The 17,802-nt window shown below is 38.3% G+C and overlaps 1 protein-coding gene across 6 annotated transcripts in view; it reads right to left on the reverse strand.

The window, feature by feature from the left end:
• KCNQ1 (potassium voltage-gated channel subfamily Q member 1) overlaps positions 1 to 17,802 on the reverse strand; it is a 363,861-nt gene that overhangs the window by 233,652 nt on the left and 112,407 nt on the right. For 4 of the 6 annotated variants that reach the window (XM_074884926.1, XM_074884927.1, XM_074884925.1 and 1 more), the window contains 2 exons: positions 15,482 to 15,547; positions 12,124 to 12,244 (listed from right to left, as the gene is read on the reverse strand). In XM_074884926.1, the coding sequence (XP_074741027.1) occupies positions 12,124 to 12,244; positions 15,482 to 15,547 (187 nt within the window). The remainder of the gene's footprint in view (positions 1 to 12,123; positions 12,245 to 15,481; positions 15,548 to 17,802) is intronic. The other 2 variants (XM_074884929.1, XM_074884928.1) reach the window with 1 other exon arrangement.

Consider the following 17,802-nt stretch of genomic DNA (forward strand, 5'->3'; position numbering starts at 1 on the left):
ATACACCAGCAAGCACAGTGCAAACCCTCTAGGACTAAGCACATGCGCAAATCTTTATCTTTCCCTCTAAATAAATTTCTCATTTTGAGTTAAAATTTAAACATTAATTACTAAGCAATTAAACAACAAGAAGAATAATGACTGGCATTTCAACTTTTTAGTGTATTTATCACAGCTGGAATGTGGATGAAGTTATATAACATCTGTTTAATTATGCACCTGACTTCCTATTTCCCCTGCATATTTATTTATTCTATGGAATAGGTAATAACAAGAACCATTAAATGTTGCACAGCTTGAAAAATAGCTAAGAATACAGGGTGGAAAGAGAAGAAAGAGGAGAAATTAATGTTTGTGCTGCTGAACCAGAATTTCTCAGTATCAGAGTGTGATTTTTTTCTGAACACAGATGAGTACAGAAGAACAACAGCCCATGACACAGTCTATTAATCCCAGTTTGCCAAATTTTCCTCAATAATGTGCTAAGATAAGAGTAGTGCTTTCACACAGAGCTTTCTGTCTCAGACCCTTTTCAAAAGGAACAGGTACAGCATAACATCTCCAGACAGGACCCATTTTTGTCGTTTGTATGCATACTGCCAACAACAGCAGGACCTGAAATCCAGAGGAGGGTTTCTGGAAACCAATACAATGAAAGCACATGCGTGTGGCAGCTCAGCATCCTGGGCTTTAGGTAGGACCAGAGAAGAAAAGGATGCATTTCACCTCTGCAACCTCCCTATGCTCCCAACACAAAACTCTTGAACACTTCACATTCAACAACGGAGGGAATCTGACCCCAGACTGCAGGCCTACATGAACAACAAATGCTTCATACAAAGCTTGGTTTTTGGTTTTTCAACCCCAACCATGGTCACCTAAGCACTGCTGCCAGTTCATGTTGCTAACAAAAGAAAAACGGACATCTTGCACCGCTCTGGTGCTGCCCTGCATGTCCCACCACCTGTGGGGCAGCCCAAGACAAGCTTCCGTTCTGTGTTAAAATCAACTTTAAAAGAATGGGTTGTGAGGATTTTCAAAACATTCACCACTGCCTAACGCCTCTGAAGTCCACCATACCAAACCTACAACTTGATAAGACTTATGCTCAGTTCAAGCACTTCTGGATCCCACTCTTACTGCAGAATGTTTTTTAAACACTAACATAGGCTGTATGGGAAACGTGAGTATAAACTGGTTGTCCCAGAACTCAATTAGTACTTTTCTTTACACAATATTAAGGAATGTTGTGATATTTTAGGGTTCTCTCATTAAGTAAAGATGAGGAAATAATCTTTAAATATTACTTATTTCTATCATAATACCCTAAAAAAAAAAAAAAGCTGTTCACAATTTTTTGTTTGCTTTTATTTTTTTTTTTAAAAATCAGATCCCATACATACGGGGGTCAAATTTTCAGCAGCACTAGTATGACTTTGGTGTCTATGATCCGTTCTCAAGTTCTAGTCACTGTCTAAATAGGTATTGATTTTAAAAAAAAATGCTACAAAGATTCAACTGCTTTTCAGAGTAATAGCTGCAGCTATAGGGAAAAAAAAAGAATCATGGGGATGATTCAAATAAGTTTCACTGCCTGTATGTTAAAGGTTTTGTCAAAGTGAACTTGCTGCCAGATGTAGACAAACAAGTAATTTCCAAACGCTGTATCTCAGGAGATCCAGCTCTCTGTTCACAGCCCTTCATATTCCTGCATGTAAAATAAACTTTTGTAGTGACCATAAAACATTTTTGGCATCCCCTGGTATTTTCCATTCATACACAGCCCGTACTATGAATCTGGCCTGCCTGAAAGTGTCATCCCTCAAAAAACCACTGCACCTACAAAACACAGCATGACAACCTCTCGTAAACCAAGAATCACATAATGAGTGTTGCTTCTGCTGTGCTCTGCTCACTTCGTTGGCTCTCCGCAGGACATCGTGTTGCACTGAACATCCCCTACCTTTATTTTCAAGGCTCTAATTCATACGGGCCCCAATTTCTAAAAGATCAAGTCCCTGGGATGCCCACCACTCCAAATAACTCCCCTTTTCAGGAACAGTGACATTCCCGTACCAACGACACTTGGCTGCACAGGAGGTGGGACTTGGTTGTGGGGCAGGCCCCTGACCAAAAGGACAAGGCAGCAGACTGACAACAACAGATACCACTTTCTGCCCCATTTCCTTTCCCTTTTGACATTTTTTATATATATATATATGCGTTTCGCATGTGGACAAAAAGAGAGAAAAATGAACACAAACACATTCCTTGGGACAAACAGACGCAGAGGAGTAACCGGACATAGCGATGACTAGCTTCTGTATTTACTTTTATCCCAAGAGGCACTCAGTAACCACAGAGATGGGTGTGATACAGGAACCTGAGAAAAACACAGACCAAAACACAACCATGAGCAACAGGTCAGGTGCTTCGCTTTACTCTGCTAACAGGCTGACAACTACTGTAAGGTATTTAAGGTATTTTGTCTGCAACACAATCAAAATGCTTTAGCTTTTCCCAGTTTAACTTCCTGCAGTGGGTAAAACAAACATAGTTCTACACATGGGAATGACAGAAAGTCCCTGAGACACTGAGTGAAATCACAGCTATTTTCAGTCCTTGGAGTCATATGAAGAAAATAAATTTCAGTCCCCAGCTCCCTGACGTCCCACAGGCTCTCTGTCCAGGGCAAGCACCCAAGGCCAGGCCTGCTGCACTTCACACATGCAGCATCCGAGATGATGCGTAGAGTTCCCTGCTTTACAGCTCTGCCTTTGATTTGGGAAATGTTTCAAGGAATTTTGCCATCGAGGTAAGCTTTGCTACATCAGTAGGGTGTTAAGCATACTTGACCACGTTTTTAACTTTGGAAAAAAAAAATCATCAATAGTGATCAGAAACAGCAGCTGCAGAAGAAACTCCTTAATGTGTCAATGCTATAAAAGGATTCCCAGAGAAGTACAGCAAGAGGAAACTACTACATTAATTCTGAACTGGGTCCTGGTCATATGGGGAGCAGCATTTACTTGTGAAAAAACCTGCAAGTGCAACATTTACCTTTGTAAAACACTATGGAATTAAGTTAATAGGTAAAATGAACTTGTATCGATAATATGTTTGAGCAATTTTCAGATCATTTTTACCCACAGCATGCAATTTCCTGAACAATTATAGTATTACAGGAGGCAAACTAACCCATTTACACCTTTTGGAATTGTTTCCCTGTGTGTTAATACTGTTACAAAACAGTATTTTCTTTCAGCACTGCTGTCCTGTTGCACTATTCAGCAGTATTTAAACCAGCTGTTGATTTCCATTTTTCCAATGTAATGCACTTTACTACAAAAGATGCTCTCACAAGACCTTATTAGAAATTAAATGTTATCCAAGTATTAAAATACAAAGGTCCCTTTAGTCACATGTGCTTTACTTTTTAGTACCATAATATTTCATGCATGGATTGACAGTTGAGTCTGGAATTAGATGATTAGGTCAAAAATACATTAGACAAACTATTTGCTTGTTATGTGGTGCTGGTTTCCAGCTCTGCCCCAAACACAGCCACAGATATCTGTAACTACACTCACATCCACAGCCATCATTTCAGTAAAAAATATGTTTACAAATGCTAACATTTTGACCGAGATTAGAATTAGAATTTTGCTAAAACGGCTCATTTACTGCTTTGTACCTGCACATGCAACAAATCTCAGCAGTCAACTATGTCTCTTGCTTGGCACATATCGACCTTGACAGGCATTCCTACAACCTTGTACTGGTGTCAGGTGGGCTCCTGCTGGGGAGCTGTGATGTCAAGTACAGGTATGTACACTGATTTAGCATAGTATATTGCAGCATGTGTGGGCATAACGCTGCCTTTAGATTCTGAAGTATGCTAATTTAACTGCTATTTACAGTGTGAAATTTTACAGCTTCATAATGAATGGTTTGTTACCACATTAGTAGAAAATTATTATTTGTCATATAATTAATAAACCATTAAACAAAATTTCTATCCTGTTTACCAGATAAAATAACTCCCAACAAAAGAAGCGTGCACATTATAAACTACTCAAGTTTTTAACTTCTTCTGGTATATCTACCACATCTAAAGAAAAAGTAAAGCCATCCTCCGTCCTCGTAACAGAAAGAAAGTGTTTATTTATGCTTTGAATTTTCATTCTGGAGTTAACTCAAGGTGATCATAAATTTAACTTTTTAAAATGCTAGATAGAAGAGGGACATTTTTATTGCTTTTCATTGCCCCCCCCCCCCCCCCCAAAAAAAAAAGTTTTTGCACTTATTATTCTGCATGGTGCCCAAAGTAAACAATGATAAAGTTAGTAAGTGGGGAGTTGCTTGTTGTTTTTATAGCATAGGAGCCCTGTACTTCTGAATCACTAAGCAGCTGGAGTTTGGTTTAATTACTTAACATCAATCAAGATGTAAACCAGCACTTGGAGACCAAGGAATGCAACGTTCATCTGCAACACAAAAGAAATAGCTAAGCTATCTTAGCTTCTGCCTAGACGGTTTGTACACTAGGAAAAGTCAACACATTACTTTTATACTATGTCAGTAACATAAAATAGCCAAAGAGTAATTTTACGCTGTACTTGAATGTATCAGTAACAATTTGTAGTAAGGGAGAAAAGATCATGACAATATTAGTTCATAAAGGCTTGTAACCACTAACACAGAACATATTTGTCCAGTAATACCTTCTGGCAAATAGCAGCACCAGTATATGATAGTACTTCCCTCTCCAATAAATAAATAGATAGAAAGTTAAAATAAAATAAAAGGAGAGATGAAATTGCAACCTCTAGGTTGCTGCCTGAATTTTTCACCTGTTCACTCTCTAAGTTTGTGAAATACAATTCTTTCATTGTGTTTTTGCTAATATTAGGAATGCAGCACAGCAATGCTGCATTCAACTCGGCAGAGTGCTACAGCCTGCCTTTTACAAGATCAAAGGAGATGATCTAATTATCCCTTCTGATCTTCAGATCTATAGATGTAAACTACACGTTCTATCTAATCTATGAAAAAAGCAACCACCCACACCACAGTACACAAGAACTTCTCCCTAAAGATAAAAGAAACAAGTAACCACATGGGACAGATGTTAGCCACATTACTTATTGCACTGTCGGAAGCAGCTCAGTTGCTACAGTGTTGAGGGTGAAATAAAAGACTGTGGAGATCTGCCCAAGTGTTCAGCACATCTCAGGTAATCCATCTATAAAAACAAAGATTATAAACAACTGACTGTGTCATGGAAGACATAGTGAGTCAGCTTTAGCCAACTCGGTAGCAGACATCGGATGCAGAACACAGAAACAGTCCACGTGCTGGGATCCCACCTATTCCATATTATCCAACAACTCAAAGAGCTTCCGATCCAGGTGCAGGATGACAGATTAAATATATACAGACAGACAGATGCAATAGCACCTGGAAACACGGTATCACATTTGTCTCAGCATACAGTGGCCACAGTACTCTTCAGGGGCAGGGGAAGATTTTACAGTAATTTTGAATCAGTGCAGCTGCACACAAAAATGCACGACGCTGTACTGTTAGCTCATTGCTACAGTGGGATGCTGTCGCTATTTTGGCAGTGCTTCTAGCCGGTATCAACAGCCATAAGCCAGAAATACAGTTCTTATAAAGTATGATGAACTTAAATACCCGTTTGCCTTTCAGTGTTCAAGAGAGAAGTTTGCTTATGTCCTGCTCTACTACAACCGCCTGGCTCTTGAGCTGGAGACAAGCTTCGCAGCTCCCTAAAACCAGGACTACCTAATAAACTAATAATTTCTTAACTCAAATCTGAGACTCTGAGTCCTTTTCGATGACTATACTGCGTTGATCATTGCTTACTTAAGGGATTAGCCATGTTTAGGACTGGATTGCCACAGCTCTTTTTCCCTCCCATGCAACCTGCAGTGAGAAACCAGAATAGGATGATGACACTGAAATCATCACAGTGTCTTGTTTACCACTGTTCTGGAGTTTCCTTCTGAAAAAGCAACTTTCCTGACTGTTTGTTAAACCAGCTTTAGGGACACTTCATATCCTCAAGTGGCTCAAAGCAGCTGAATAGATGAGAAAAATCAGATTCCTGATACACCCAGTGTTCTAGGGTTGACTTCTATGGCCAAGTTTACGGTCAATTTATAACGAAAGCACAGGATATAATGATACTTTTCCACACCAAAAGGAATAACTCAAGGAAACAGTCCTTCCCCTTTTTTAGCAAACTATTAAATCAGCAGAGATTGTAAGCAGCATTCGTAAGGGAGTTTGACGACACACCGGAATGTGCCGAATGAAAAAGGGATGCTGCCCAGCGTACAGCAAGTACTGAAGACTTTCCTGGTGCAAGTTAATGACTGGAATGACAGCACATAACAGTGACCAGTGATGTTTGAACATTAAGCTCTGGTCTTAACTCAAGCATGTTCTTACATACAGTTGCTATCACTGCCATTCTTCTAACATGCCCTGTCATTAATGATAAAACAGGCCCCATGCAAATCACGGTTTAAATATTGTTAGCAGCGGTTCAGAGAGAATTCTTGTGACAGCAGAAGTCAGCCGTTACATTTGGCCACTCGAGAGTGAAAAAAGAAATATTTGCTCAGACTTCAGAGGGTCATTTTGGTATAGAAGAGGAAGATAAAAGCAGGAATCTTTTACAATATGAGCTAGCAAATCAGAGCAAATAGGGATTCCACTCACTGATAATCCAACAGAAAAGAGACAGTTATAAAACACATTCAGCACTGTTTGTTCTAGGCAATGTGGTTATATCTCATGCCAACAGATTTTATGCTGGTAATTAAAACACAGAGCACTTAATAAAAAATCTTAAAAGAAAAAGAAAGCAAATATGACTTCCAAGGAAAGCTAGTGGTAACTGCAGCACCATGGACACTGCACTTGGTGTTTACCAGCACACTTTATTTCGATTATTTCAGTTATATTTCTAAGTGTTCAAAAGCATTCATTTCAATCATTCAGAAAGATCCATCTGTTATCATTGCCTCTTAATCTGGAAATTATTAAAAAGCACTAAATTTGTTTGCTTAATTATTCTATCACGTTGTTTAACAAAGAAGGGTTTATATTTACAAACACCTCCATCACTGGAGCCTCCCATTTACTCCTAATACAGTGCCTAACAGGCCCTCTACCACATCTGAGACACTGACAGAGAGAGTAGAGAAGATAAAGCTGATGTCACAACACAGAATTTTTTCAGGACAGAAATATACTTAATAACAAAAAGAAAGTGTTTTTTGTTTTTAATCTAATGCTTTATTTTAGTGTAAGCCTACTATATTAAATCTAAGATCACAGCAGTATGCTGTTGTAAGAAAACCTTCATTGAAAAATTATTTTATATGTATACTGACAAAACCAATCCTTAACTAATGAAATATATTTTAATCATCCCAATAAAGAGGTACATGAACGTGTGCGGAAGAGTCATTAAAACATCAAGAATTATTGTTACTTTGACCATACAGACAGTAACAGGATCACAACTGTGCAACATTAGCAACTGCTTTCAACAAGAAATACATTCCCTGATGTCAGCTGGATCCATGGTAATTCTTCCCCAAAAAATTAGAGAAAGATGTATGTGAAGTAATACCATACCCACAATTTAAAGATCAAGAATTCTGCCAGCAATTTGCATAGTCAGAGAATATATTGGTTTACACAGTCTTATGACAGCAAGTACTCGTTTAGTATGATACTCAAGGTGACAGAACTAGGTATGAGTTGTTCAAGAGGTCTCCCCAGTTTCTTTAAACTTTGTGAAAAAACGAGCTACTTTTTATATGTAAAGACTTTAAATACAGTATCCAGAGATGACCTTCGATTTATGTTTCAATTTCTGCAGTAAATTTACAATACATTCATAGTATTTCCCTAAAAAAATAACTCTTGTTAAGAAGCAGACATAAATACCAAACATTTATACACCAGAACTGATTAAACAAAGCACTGTAATGAGCTGCTGAACCCCCAGAATGGCAAACTGTAGAAATAACAGACATGAACTTGTTTTTGATTCGGTAGCATTTCTGAAAGATTCACAGAGAACGCAGAGCTCTTTTTAAACTTCTTTAAAGAGGTGAGAAATATTTATATAAAGATATACCAGACTGAGGGTTCTTCATTATTTTCTGCTCTCCCTTTTTCAGCTCAATTCCATCCCCTACTTCTCCCTCTCTCTCCCACTCGTATGCTTAGAAGCTCAGTTAATGTCTTTTGCTACTTCAGCTAATGCCAAATGTAAAGTTAAAAAAGGTGCTGAAATTAAACAATTACACGAACACAGCGAAAGAACGTCTTGGTAGCTGAGGCTCAGCTACCAGTAGCATTGATTTTCCACTGCTTTAAAAGACAACTAGAACAGAAGATCCAATGAAGTGAAACAGGGAACAGGAGACAATGCCGGACGCACTGATTAGAGAGAAAACAGTGAGAAGTCCAAAGGAGAGGTGAGGTATTGCTACAGCCTAGTTTCCTATTTCACTTTTACAACAGACAGACCATGACAATCATTGAACAGACCACAACAATCATTAAACAAACCACCGAAGAGCCAAGTCTTATCTCAAACAACACACTGTGTACCGCATTCTTCAAACTGTTCCAGTTATTTTATAGGTGAGATCCATAACAGCTAATTACGCAGCTTGCTCTGCTTGAATCTGCATCTTCTGCTTATAAGACTTCTCACGTAGCAGGAAGAGTGCCGTCACTCTTCCACACACTGCTATCTTATTCTATATCTCTCCATGCATCTGCTGCAGATCTGTTTTTTCTATGACATTTTAATCACTTTCCTGTTCAAACATCAGGTCTCAAAGTGCTTCTATTATTTTTGTTTCCTCAAATTGGTAGTGACACATGATTAAGTGGTACAGTAATCTTTCCACATGAAAGATTTCCCATTTCTAATTCCACAGAAATAGGGCTACATTTAGTACAGTATTTATTTCAAAACAGATTTAAAATACAGCCAGAAGCGTGTCATGCCAAAAAACCCACACCTGCACTTTTATTATTAGACACAAAACCAGTCCTATTAAATTCAGTGAGACTATACAACTACATTTATAAAAAGAGAATAATTTTTGCATAAACAAGGTCTTTAGGCCTAGAAGCCTAAAGCTGTTTGTCATAAGGGCTGAAAGATGGCATTTTCCTTCCATGACTTAATGCAAGTGAGGAAACAAACTTAGCTTCATTCTTTTTTTTTAAGCCACAACGATGCCAAGTGTTTGCCTGTCAGTAACACAGTAGGTACCCCATACTTTTGCCAGATTTACACTACCTGTCAAAAAGAAATATTTTTCATACTGTCAACTAAAAGTCACCTTCCAGTTGCAATGTCTCCAATTAACTGTGTAATATTTACTCAAGTATTTATGACTTTCAAAAATTAATGTTTATTTTGGAGTCACCTGTCTGTGATTTATGGATAAACTAATTCATATGTTGCAATAAATATATAATTGACCAGGAAATAGTTCTATGAATCCCAAATCCAAGCATCCTTAGATCTAATGTTTTATATTACGCTTCCACTTCTGAAACTGTCTTCATGCTTTTGTTCCTCTGATAGAGTATGAATTGCTTTTAAGACCTGAAACTAGACATATTTGCACTTAATTTGACTTTTCCATACTAATTTGTTTTCATAGCTGGTGCTGTATTTTTGTTAAGTACTTGGGTTCAGACTTGCATATGGCTGCTTATTTCCTTATCAACAAATCTGAAGCTATCATACTGTATATATGATGGCTTTAAGGAAATAAAATGCTTCACAACCGGGGACATCAGAACAAAATAATTCATCCTAGATTCTCTCAGGCATAGCATCACTTTCAAGCCTGAATTAAAAACACACACGTATCTGAAATGACTAACCGCTTTACCGCAAATTAGTACGTGCCTTTGCACACAGAGATATACCTATTGCACAATTCTAAATTTGATCCTTAATTCTATGCCCACATGTCTAATATGCAGGTCCTACTAACATTGGCAACCAGCTCATAAATATTTGTTCCCTAGGACTTTGAAATGAAGAATGAAGAAGCAGCATTTGTCTTCAGCGCCCAGCAACACGAGTACCCAGTGAAACACAGCACAGCAGCTCGCTTTTCAACCGCCTCAAATGCAGGCAGAATGCACAACCCAACAGTAAAACAAATGTTAGAATATTCTGCATTCAAAGTATTTGCGAATATCTGTTACCTGAATGCCAATACTCCAACTGACATTACAAAACACAGGGTTTTCACTAACTTTTTGCCAAACCCTTGTATCTATAGGCTGATGTGGCATTGTTTCAGGCCTTTTAATAAACTGCATACAAAGTAAATGTACTTCTAAGTGAACAGTTCTCATGCTGTACAACATTTGGGCACCCACGCTTCCAAGAGACACATTTCAATTAATACTTTATCCAGTTTTGCATTTAATCCTATTTATCCACTTCTGAATCTAAAACCAAAGTCTTAAAAGAGGCATTCCATTTTCTTCCACCCCAGCAGAGACTCAATTCAAGCCATATATGGGGCCATGTTTATGGCCAAAAATTAATGAAGTAAACCAAAAATTAATGAAGTAAAAGAGTTAAGTCACTAAAAGACTAGGGTGTTAATTTGGTCAGGTTCTTCAGCTGATATACATTACCTATATCTTAAGGTCTCCCCCAAGTAGTTCAGAGGAAAAAAAAAACCTCAGCTGCTACACAAATTGAACTTAAAACTGATGGAGCACCTTATTATGTATCAATGAAGGTGACAATGAGAAATAACTAAATCATTCCCAGATCCAAAAAGGATAATGAAAACTCCTAGCACCAAAGCTTATTTCACTTAAAGAAAGCTTGCAATGTTGTGGTAAATTAAAGTTTAAAAAAAGCTACGCAAAGGAAACTTCTAGATCTGGTTTTGCTGCTCTGTTGTTCTTGTCTAAGGCTTGAGGAAATTTATGACTTCCTCCTCCTGCTTGAACCACTAAGAAATCTTCCAGAATACAAGTCTCCTAAATCCTTGGCATACAAATATATACACATTTAGGTGATTCAGCTGAAAATGCAAGTCCTTTAGTTTGCGGGCAGGGAACACTCCCCACCAAACCTACTTTTTTAAAAAAATGCCCTTCTAAAGTGTCTATAAAAAGTATGTTCGTGTGTCTCTGCTATTTATACTATATAGGAAGAAGGCCTGAAAATTGGCAGCAGGCGTTTCTGCACGGTTTGTACCTCAGAAATACAAGTATGCCAAGAATTTTCATCTGTGGTTTCACTGCAGAAATCCTCAGATTTCTACGAATAGGAGGGGAAAAAAATGTCTCATTCCTCTCCTGGAGGACAAACTGTCACACATCTACTATGGTAAATAATAAGCATTTGTCAGGAGTTTGAATTAAACAATGACAGATTTTTTTTTTAAAGGCATTTGAATCAAAATCTTTTGCAATTCTCAATTTTTTAGAATAATCTGAGAACCTGGAGATAACATTTTAGCATAAAAGACGTGGAAAATCTTCTTTTCAAAAGGAAAAAACAGAAAAATTACAGGCCTGTTTCAGATAATTTTTATATATCACAAGGCAGTAATAAAGATCAAAACAGATATTTTCTTCCATTGCAGATCATCATTTGACCATTAGAGAAGGCGCTGCTGAAATGGAAAGGCTGGTATCTCATATACGTAGCATTTAAAGATTTGCACTTTACAGCTATTCCACTGGAAAATGGTGGAGGGATTAATATAATTCTCAACAGGCAACTACTCCCACACATTGTCTCCACATGAAAATCTTAAGGCTATCAACCACCAGCTGCCCAGAGACATTAGCTAAAAAGTAAAGCCTTGTGTCACAGCCAAGTGAACTTTTCTTTAGGTCAACACGAAGATTTACTGGCACTCAGAACAATATACACCAACTTCAAGGTAAAAAAGAGTTTGACGCAAATATCTGAGATAGCCCTATCAGCTCCATATTTCAGCTCCTCCCACCTGAATTGGCTTCTCTTGTCTAAGTCAACTAATGCGCAATTCAACAGCCTTGACTTACTGTGAGATGTGAGTTATTGGGGTCAACAGTGTCTCACCCTCCAGGTCAAGCTCATCGGCAAAGCTGTTGGTCCTGATGAAGGGTCCTGTGTTCACATCTAAAAACGTCGGACTTTTTTTCACTGTGAGGAAACATGCAGATAACAGTCAAAGCAATAGCATTCAGCTTTTTCAAGAAAGGTCTACCACTCATTTGGATCTCTGAAATACTGTACAGTTTAACAGAATATTAAAAACAGAAGTTACTACAAAAAAATTGCATATACCACAGAGTTCATGAAAACTTTCACTCTTCTATCCGAAGAATTTCGACTTTTTTTTTTTCCGTTCATACTCCTTATACACTAGAATGTAGAGTATCTATACCACAAGCAGCTTCATGCATTATAACACTTGTACAATACTCAGCCATACCATGGACCACGGCTCTACAGCAACAGTGCATGGGTGCAATTCAACGACAAGATTAGTTCCTTTTTATATCATCTCTACTTCATGTTTTAGTTTATAATACCAGTTTCTGGGGTGTAATTACTGTGACTAAGATGAAGAAACCAGGCCTAGATTGACAAAGGAGCCTATGTGTTTTCCTGGTGCGCAGTCAGCTCCTGTCACGCGCTCTCTGAGACAGTTTACTGGTTCCCAATCCCTCTCACACTCAGGCACGAGGATGCCTCGTCTTTGAGCCCAGACACGAGACAGGTGGCAAGATGTTCAGTTTATCCAGGATGAGGTCCTTAGTAGGAAGGCCATTTCACAAAACTTCTGATATTGAAAGTATTTAGTGGCAAAGTTACTTGTATACCAACACTTCCATGCATCCAAGAAATTACACAGAGTATTACAGATTTTATTTTTAAAGTCAGGCTCCTAAATTCTGCCAGACTCTAACATTAATAACTGTAAGCTCTTTTACCAGCATAGTCCTAACATTTGTTAGAGAAGCCACAAAATTTGCATATAAATAAAACCACTATTGTATTTATACATGACTGTAAATTAATTTTATAGAGAATAAAAACAAGTAATAAAATTCCATAGAAATCATAGGTATATTGTGAAACCTCCACAGAAATCTTTATCTGTGCAACTGGCTGGATCATTCAACAAAATAATTATGATGTTGCAATTTATGAAGTTTCTACTGTATTATGTACTTTAGAATATAACAGTAAATAATGCCCTGCCAAAATGCAACATGAAAGCTAAAGGCATACAGCAGAAATAGCTAACTTAAATGTAGCTGAATTTAATGAGAATAGAAGTAGGGATATCAGGAAACAATTTTTTTTTAAAATGCAACCATGTTACACAAGTAAGTAGATATCTTCAAATGGCACAAACGGATTTGAACTTTCACAAATAATCAGAAGAGAAAATGTTATTACACCATCAGGCACATGGCCATTCAAAATTACAATGGGAAAGTCTGCTCTCCAGGAATTGTAATAGGAGAGGAAGACCTCTGAAATCACAGTGAAAAAAAAGAGATAAAATTATTAAAAGCAGAAGCCACTTGCAGCGCTTAAAAATGAAAATTCTATACCAAGTTTTAGCAAATATTAGCTTCCTATTTTCAGTTTTAATATCATGTTATTTAATCACTTTGCTGTAGCCATCATCCAAGATAGTGGCTGTGAAACAAGCAAAATAATTCCAGATTCAGATATGCAGAGACACGTGTTTAAAACAGACTCCTTTGGGCTTTCACTAATTTTCACTGTCTTCATTTCTACAAGATAGAAATGAAACTTTCCCAGTTTCTAGCAAAGGAGGACTCACAGACTTTTTAGTTTTCCTGATGCCAAGTGATAAACTGCTGAACCTAAAACCATGTGAAGTGTTTGCTGAACACTCACTGTGCTTATGAGAGATCTAATACACACAGTACACAAGTGGATTTACATAAAACAGCTATTCTTGGATCATTCGCAGTTACTGCTTTTCAGTTTCACGGGAGGGGAGACAAGGAGTGGCACAATGAAAAAGGAAAAAAGAAGTCAAGACTGTACCTCAGCCTGTCTGAAAGTGCTGTTATCTGAGAATAGAGAGATGAAGAGCTGCTTAATATGAGGCCAAGATTGTATTCTCCCTCCCTCTTTTTATTTTAAAAATTTCTAAGAAGATCATAAACAAGATCAGTCTGTTCTGGTGACCAGTGCAGCCCTCTGCTCTATATGGTCTCATTCTTAAATGTATGTTGCTGCTTCCAACATGAAGGAGGAACCACTCCAAAACATCACTGTGCAACCTGCTCGCACAGAGAGAGGAGGGACCAGGAAACGACCACGGCATTAACGAGAACTTCCCTGCCACAAAGTGCCTTGAAACAAGGCTCAGGCACAGCACCAGGGACCATATGCTGCCACAGCATATTTATTTATGAAAATAAATTCATAACCATTTGACTTTGGAGGAGTCTTTCTCACAAAGCAGTGTTTAAAAAAAAAAAGTATGTTAAAAAAAAGACGCTAGATCTCTAAATAAGTAGGCTAAAGGGAAAAAAAGGAAGCCTTAGAAACTCATTTTGAATGGATAACAATGAGTGAAAAGAAACAAGAAACAGGTGTAGCAAGGGACATTTACTATAATTCAGGGGTCCCTGAGCTTTATTTTCTCTAATTTTGATGGGTAGCAGCAGCAACTATGGTAACAGGCGTGACTATCCAACTGATAATGCTGAGCCGAGTACTACCTTGAAAGGGCAGAAAATACACTCTCTACAATATAATAATCCCTGCTTTAAAACAGAAATCTGAACTATCTGGAAACATTCAAGGCCAGGCTGGACGGGGCTCTGAGCAACCTGATCTAGTTGAAGATGTCCCTGCTCACTGCAGGGGGGTTGGTCTAGATGACCTTTAAAGGTGCCTTCCAACCCAAACCATTCTGTGATTCTATGACCTTTCAATCAAGGATTATAAACACAATAACAAGAAATTACTGATGGGTTCTCTATATTACCAACACAACATTTTTATATACAATATGACATGTATGCAGATGCTTTTCTGGTAGTATTTGGCTAGTAAGACACAAATCATTTTACAATTTGTCTTTTGCAAGCACAGACAAAAAATTTAAAACACTTTAGAGAATTTTTCATGGAAAACCTGAATTTTAATTAATGCGTTTAGAAAATACCTCCGTTCTGCAGAAAATTTCCCTTTTTTATTTAAATATTTGTGATTTACAACCTGAACAGCTTTCCAAACTCGAAATTCTACTGACATGACTCTGCTTTCTTTAAAAAACAGCACTATAACTTTCTGTGCCACAGCAGGCCACTCCAGACAGAGCATTGCAAAGATTTAGTAATTAACAAAGGTGATGGAGCAATGAAATATTATGAGCATTACCTGGAGAGGAAGGAGCGCTGGAAGACTGCTGGTCTGTGGAAAAGGATGGCCAGGAGCGCTGACAATCTGAGTCAGAGTAAAGATGCACATAAAATAAAGAGATGGGGGGTGGGGGGGTGAGAGGGAGGGAAAGAAAGAAGGCTCCAAGACAGGCAGCTGAGGAGATGCAGACATATCTAAAATACAGTATGCTGTACCTGACATGTTTAAAAACAAAACAAAAAACACTGTGGAAACAGTTTGTATGAAACTCTTGTAGTGTGCATTACATGTTAGCAGAATATTAAAATCACCACGAGGGAAGGCATCATTGCCTCTTCAAACCCATTCTTCCTGGCAGTGTAATCTGCTGCAAGATATTTCTCCCTACAAGCCAGTCCCATTTTGAGGGAAGTAGTCTATATGTTAGTCCCTTCCTTCCTGACTTTAGGGTTTCCTCAAGTGTTTCCCTTTCCAAAATGTACAGTCTCATACAGGTGAGACCCCTCTTGCTCTCGTTCATACCGCTCATGGTGTAGCTAGCCTCTGGTCAGACTGCAGTGCTGTCAGATGGACAGACCCACACTGCCACCCATGTTCGAAGCTGCCTGACACATCCCATAAATAGCACTTGAAGCTGTCCACTTCAACTATTTAAGCTAAGTGCCTGCCTTAAGCTGAATTTCTTGGGAAAAAGTTTCAGGCAAGCAAGAGGAGTCAGTGATGAGAGACTCAGCAAAACATAACGTTCATGCTATGTTTAGTTCTTCTGCATAGCAGCATTAACCTTTTAATAACTATTTCATTAAGACATGCCTGCGGACTCACACACTGGGACACAGTGATACTTTTCAGGAGTGTTGCCTTACTCTTACCCAAAGAGGAAAACCCTCAAAATAGGAGTTAAAAAAACCTGAAAAAACACTCATTTTGCAAGTGTTCTGTCAGTGCCAGGCATGCTCCAGCCATGGCTCTTGGGTCTTTGCTGAACTGATGATGCCAGCAGAAAGGAGGAGGGCAGAAAAGGAGGTGGCAATCTCTGGTTGCCCAAGGATACTGGCAGGGAAGCTAGATGGGGGATCCAGGAGTGTGAAGACTTGAATATAAGTGGGCAGCCCAAAGAGAGAACCAAAATTTACTGAATATGGGAAAGCAGAATACAGACATGTGATCAGGGGCTTTCTGAATACCAAATCAAAACTGAATGAGCACCCTTTATTCTTGTACTTCCTGATTTCTTGTTTCTGAGTTTTTGACTTAGCAGCTTCAGTTTTCTGTGTAGCTAATCTTATTCACAGTAAGTACAAATACACTCTCCTCTATTTCCTTCAGTCACTGTGAGAACAGTGATAGGTAACCTCTCAGGTCCACCAAGCTCATGCTGCCTGGCTAGGAAATAGAAACTGAACCTATGGCGGATGGCAAAGCTCCTCTGATATTTCCCCAGAATGAATTTCTTGTTTATGTAAAACGGGTGACTTCATGGCTTTTGCTGCTCTCCCAGACTTGTTCCACCATGCTCACCCCCAATGGAGATGCACTACTCGGAATTCAGGAGAAAAGTACAAATTGGAAAACGGCCAAATCAAGGATCGGTCAGCGGGACTCAAGGAGATTCATTTTGTTTTCTGCTATTTTACCACCTTATTTGCATCTGTGTTCCATGTGGGTTCAGAGGAGAAACTGAATCTTGTGTTTTCAGACAATTTAATCCAAGCTTGAGCATCCTTGCACTCAATCACTGAAAAGAAGCCTCTATTGTCTTTAGTGGATGCAGAGCAGACAACTTACAGGTGGCTCACAGCACTCTCACTAAAACAGAGGTTTTTTGCCCAGACCTACCTCTAATCCTAGAGTCTTTGGGGAACACTCAATTGTTAAGAAAGCGCCTAAGCAAGCACATTAGAAACATCACAGGACTGCGTGGCTGCTTAAGTGATCACAGAATCCAGACAAACAGTAAAATAAATTATTTAATTTATGGGTCCCCATCTGTTCACAAATATCTACAGAGCATTTTTACAGGAACAGATGCATGTACTTCAGAATTCACAATATTAGAGGTCAAATCTGGAAATTTTTTTCCATGCCAATCTATTTGTTTAGAAGTTCTCAGCTGTATGTTCAGATAACTAAACTACTGGGTGAATTATAGTTTATTTATACGTAGATTATCCTTTTCTATTGGTTACACAGACACGAGAAATTTTTCTCAATTATAAAAACAACAGAGATCAACTATTTATATAAATGAGTGATCACTTTTCTCTTTGTATTGAAACTGTGGGTGCAACTGTGAGTACAAGTGTGAGAATGTACATTTTGTCTGTCTAGATCTCCTT

The sequence above is a fragment of the Strix uralensis genome, chromosome 15 (assembly GCF_047716275.1).
Source record: "Strix uralensis isolate ZFMK-TIS-50842 chromosome 15, bStrUra1, whole genome shotgun sequence".
In the NCBI taxonomy this organism is placed as follows: Eukaryota; Metazoa; Chordata; class Aves; order Strigiformes; family Strigidae; genus Strix; species Strix uralensis.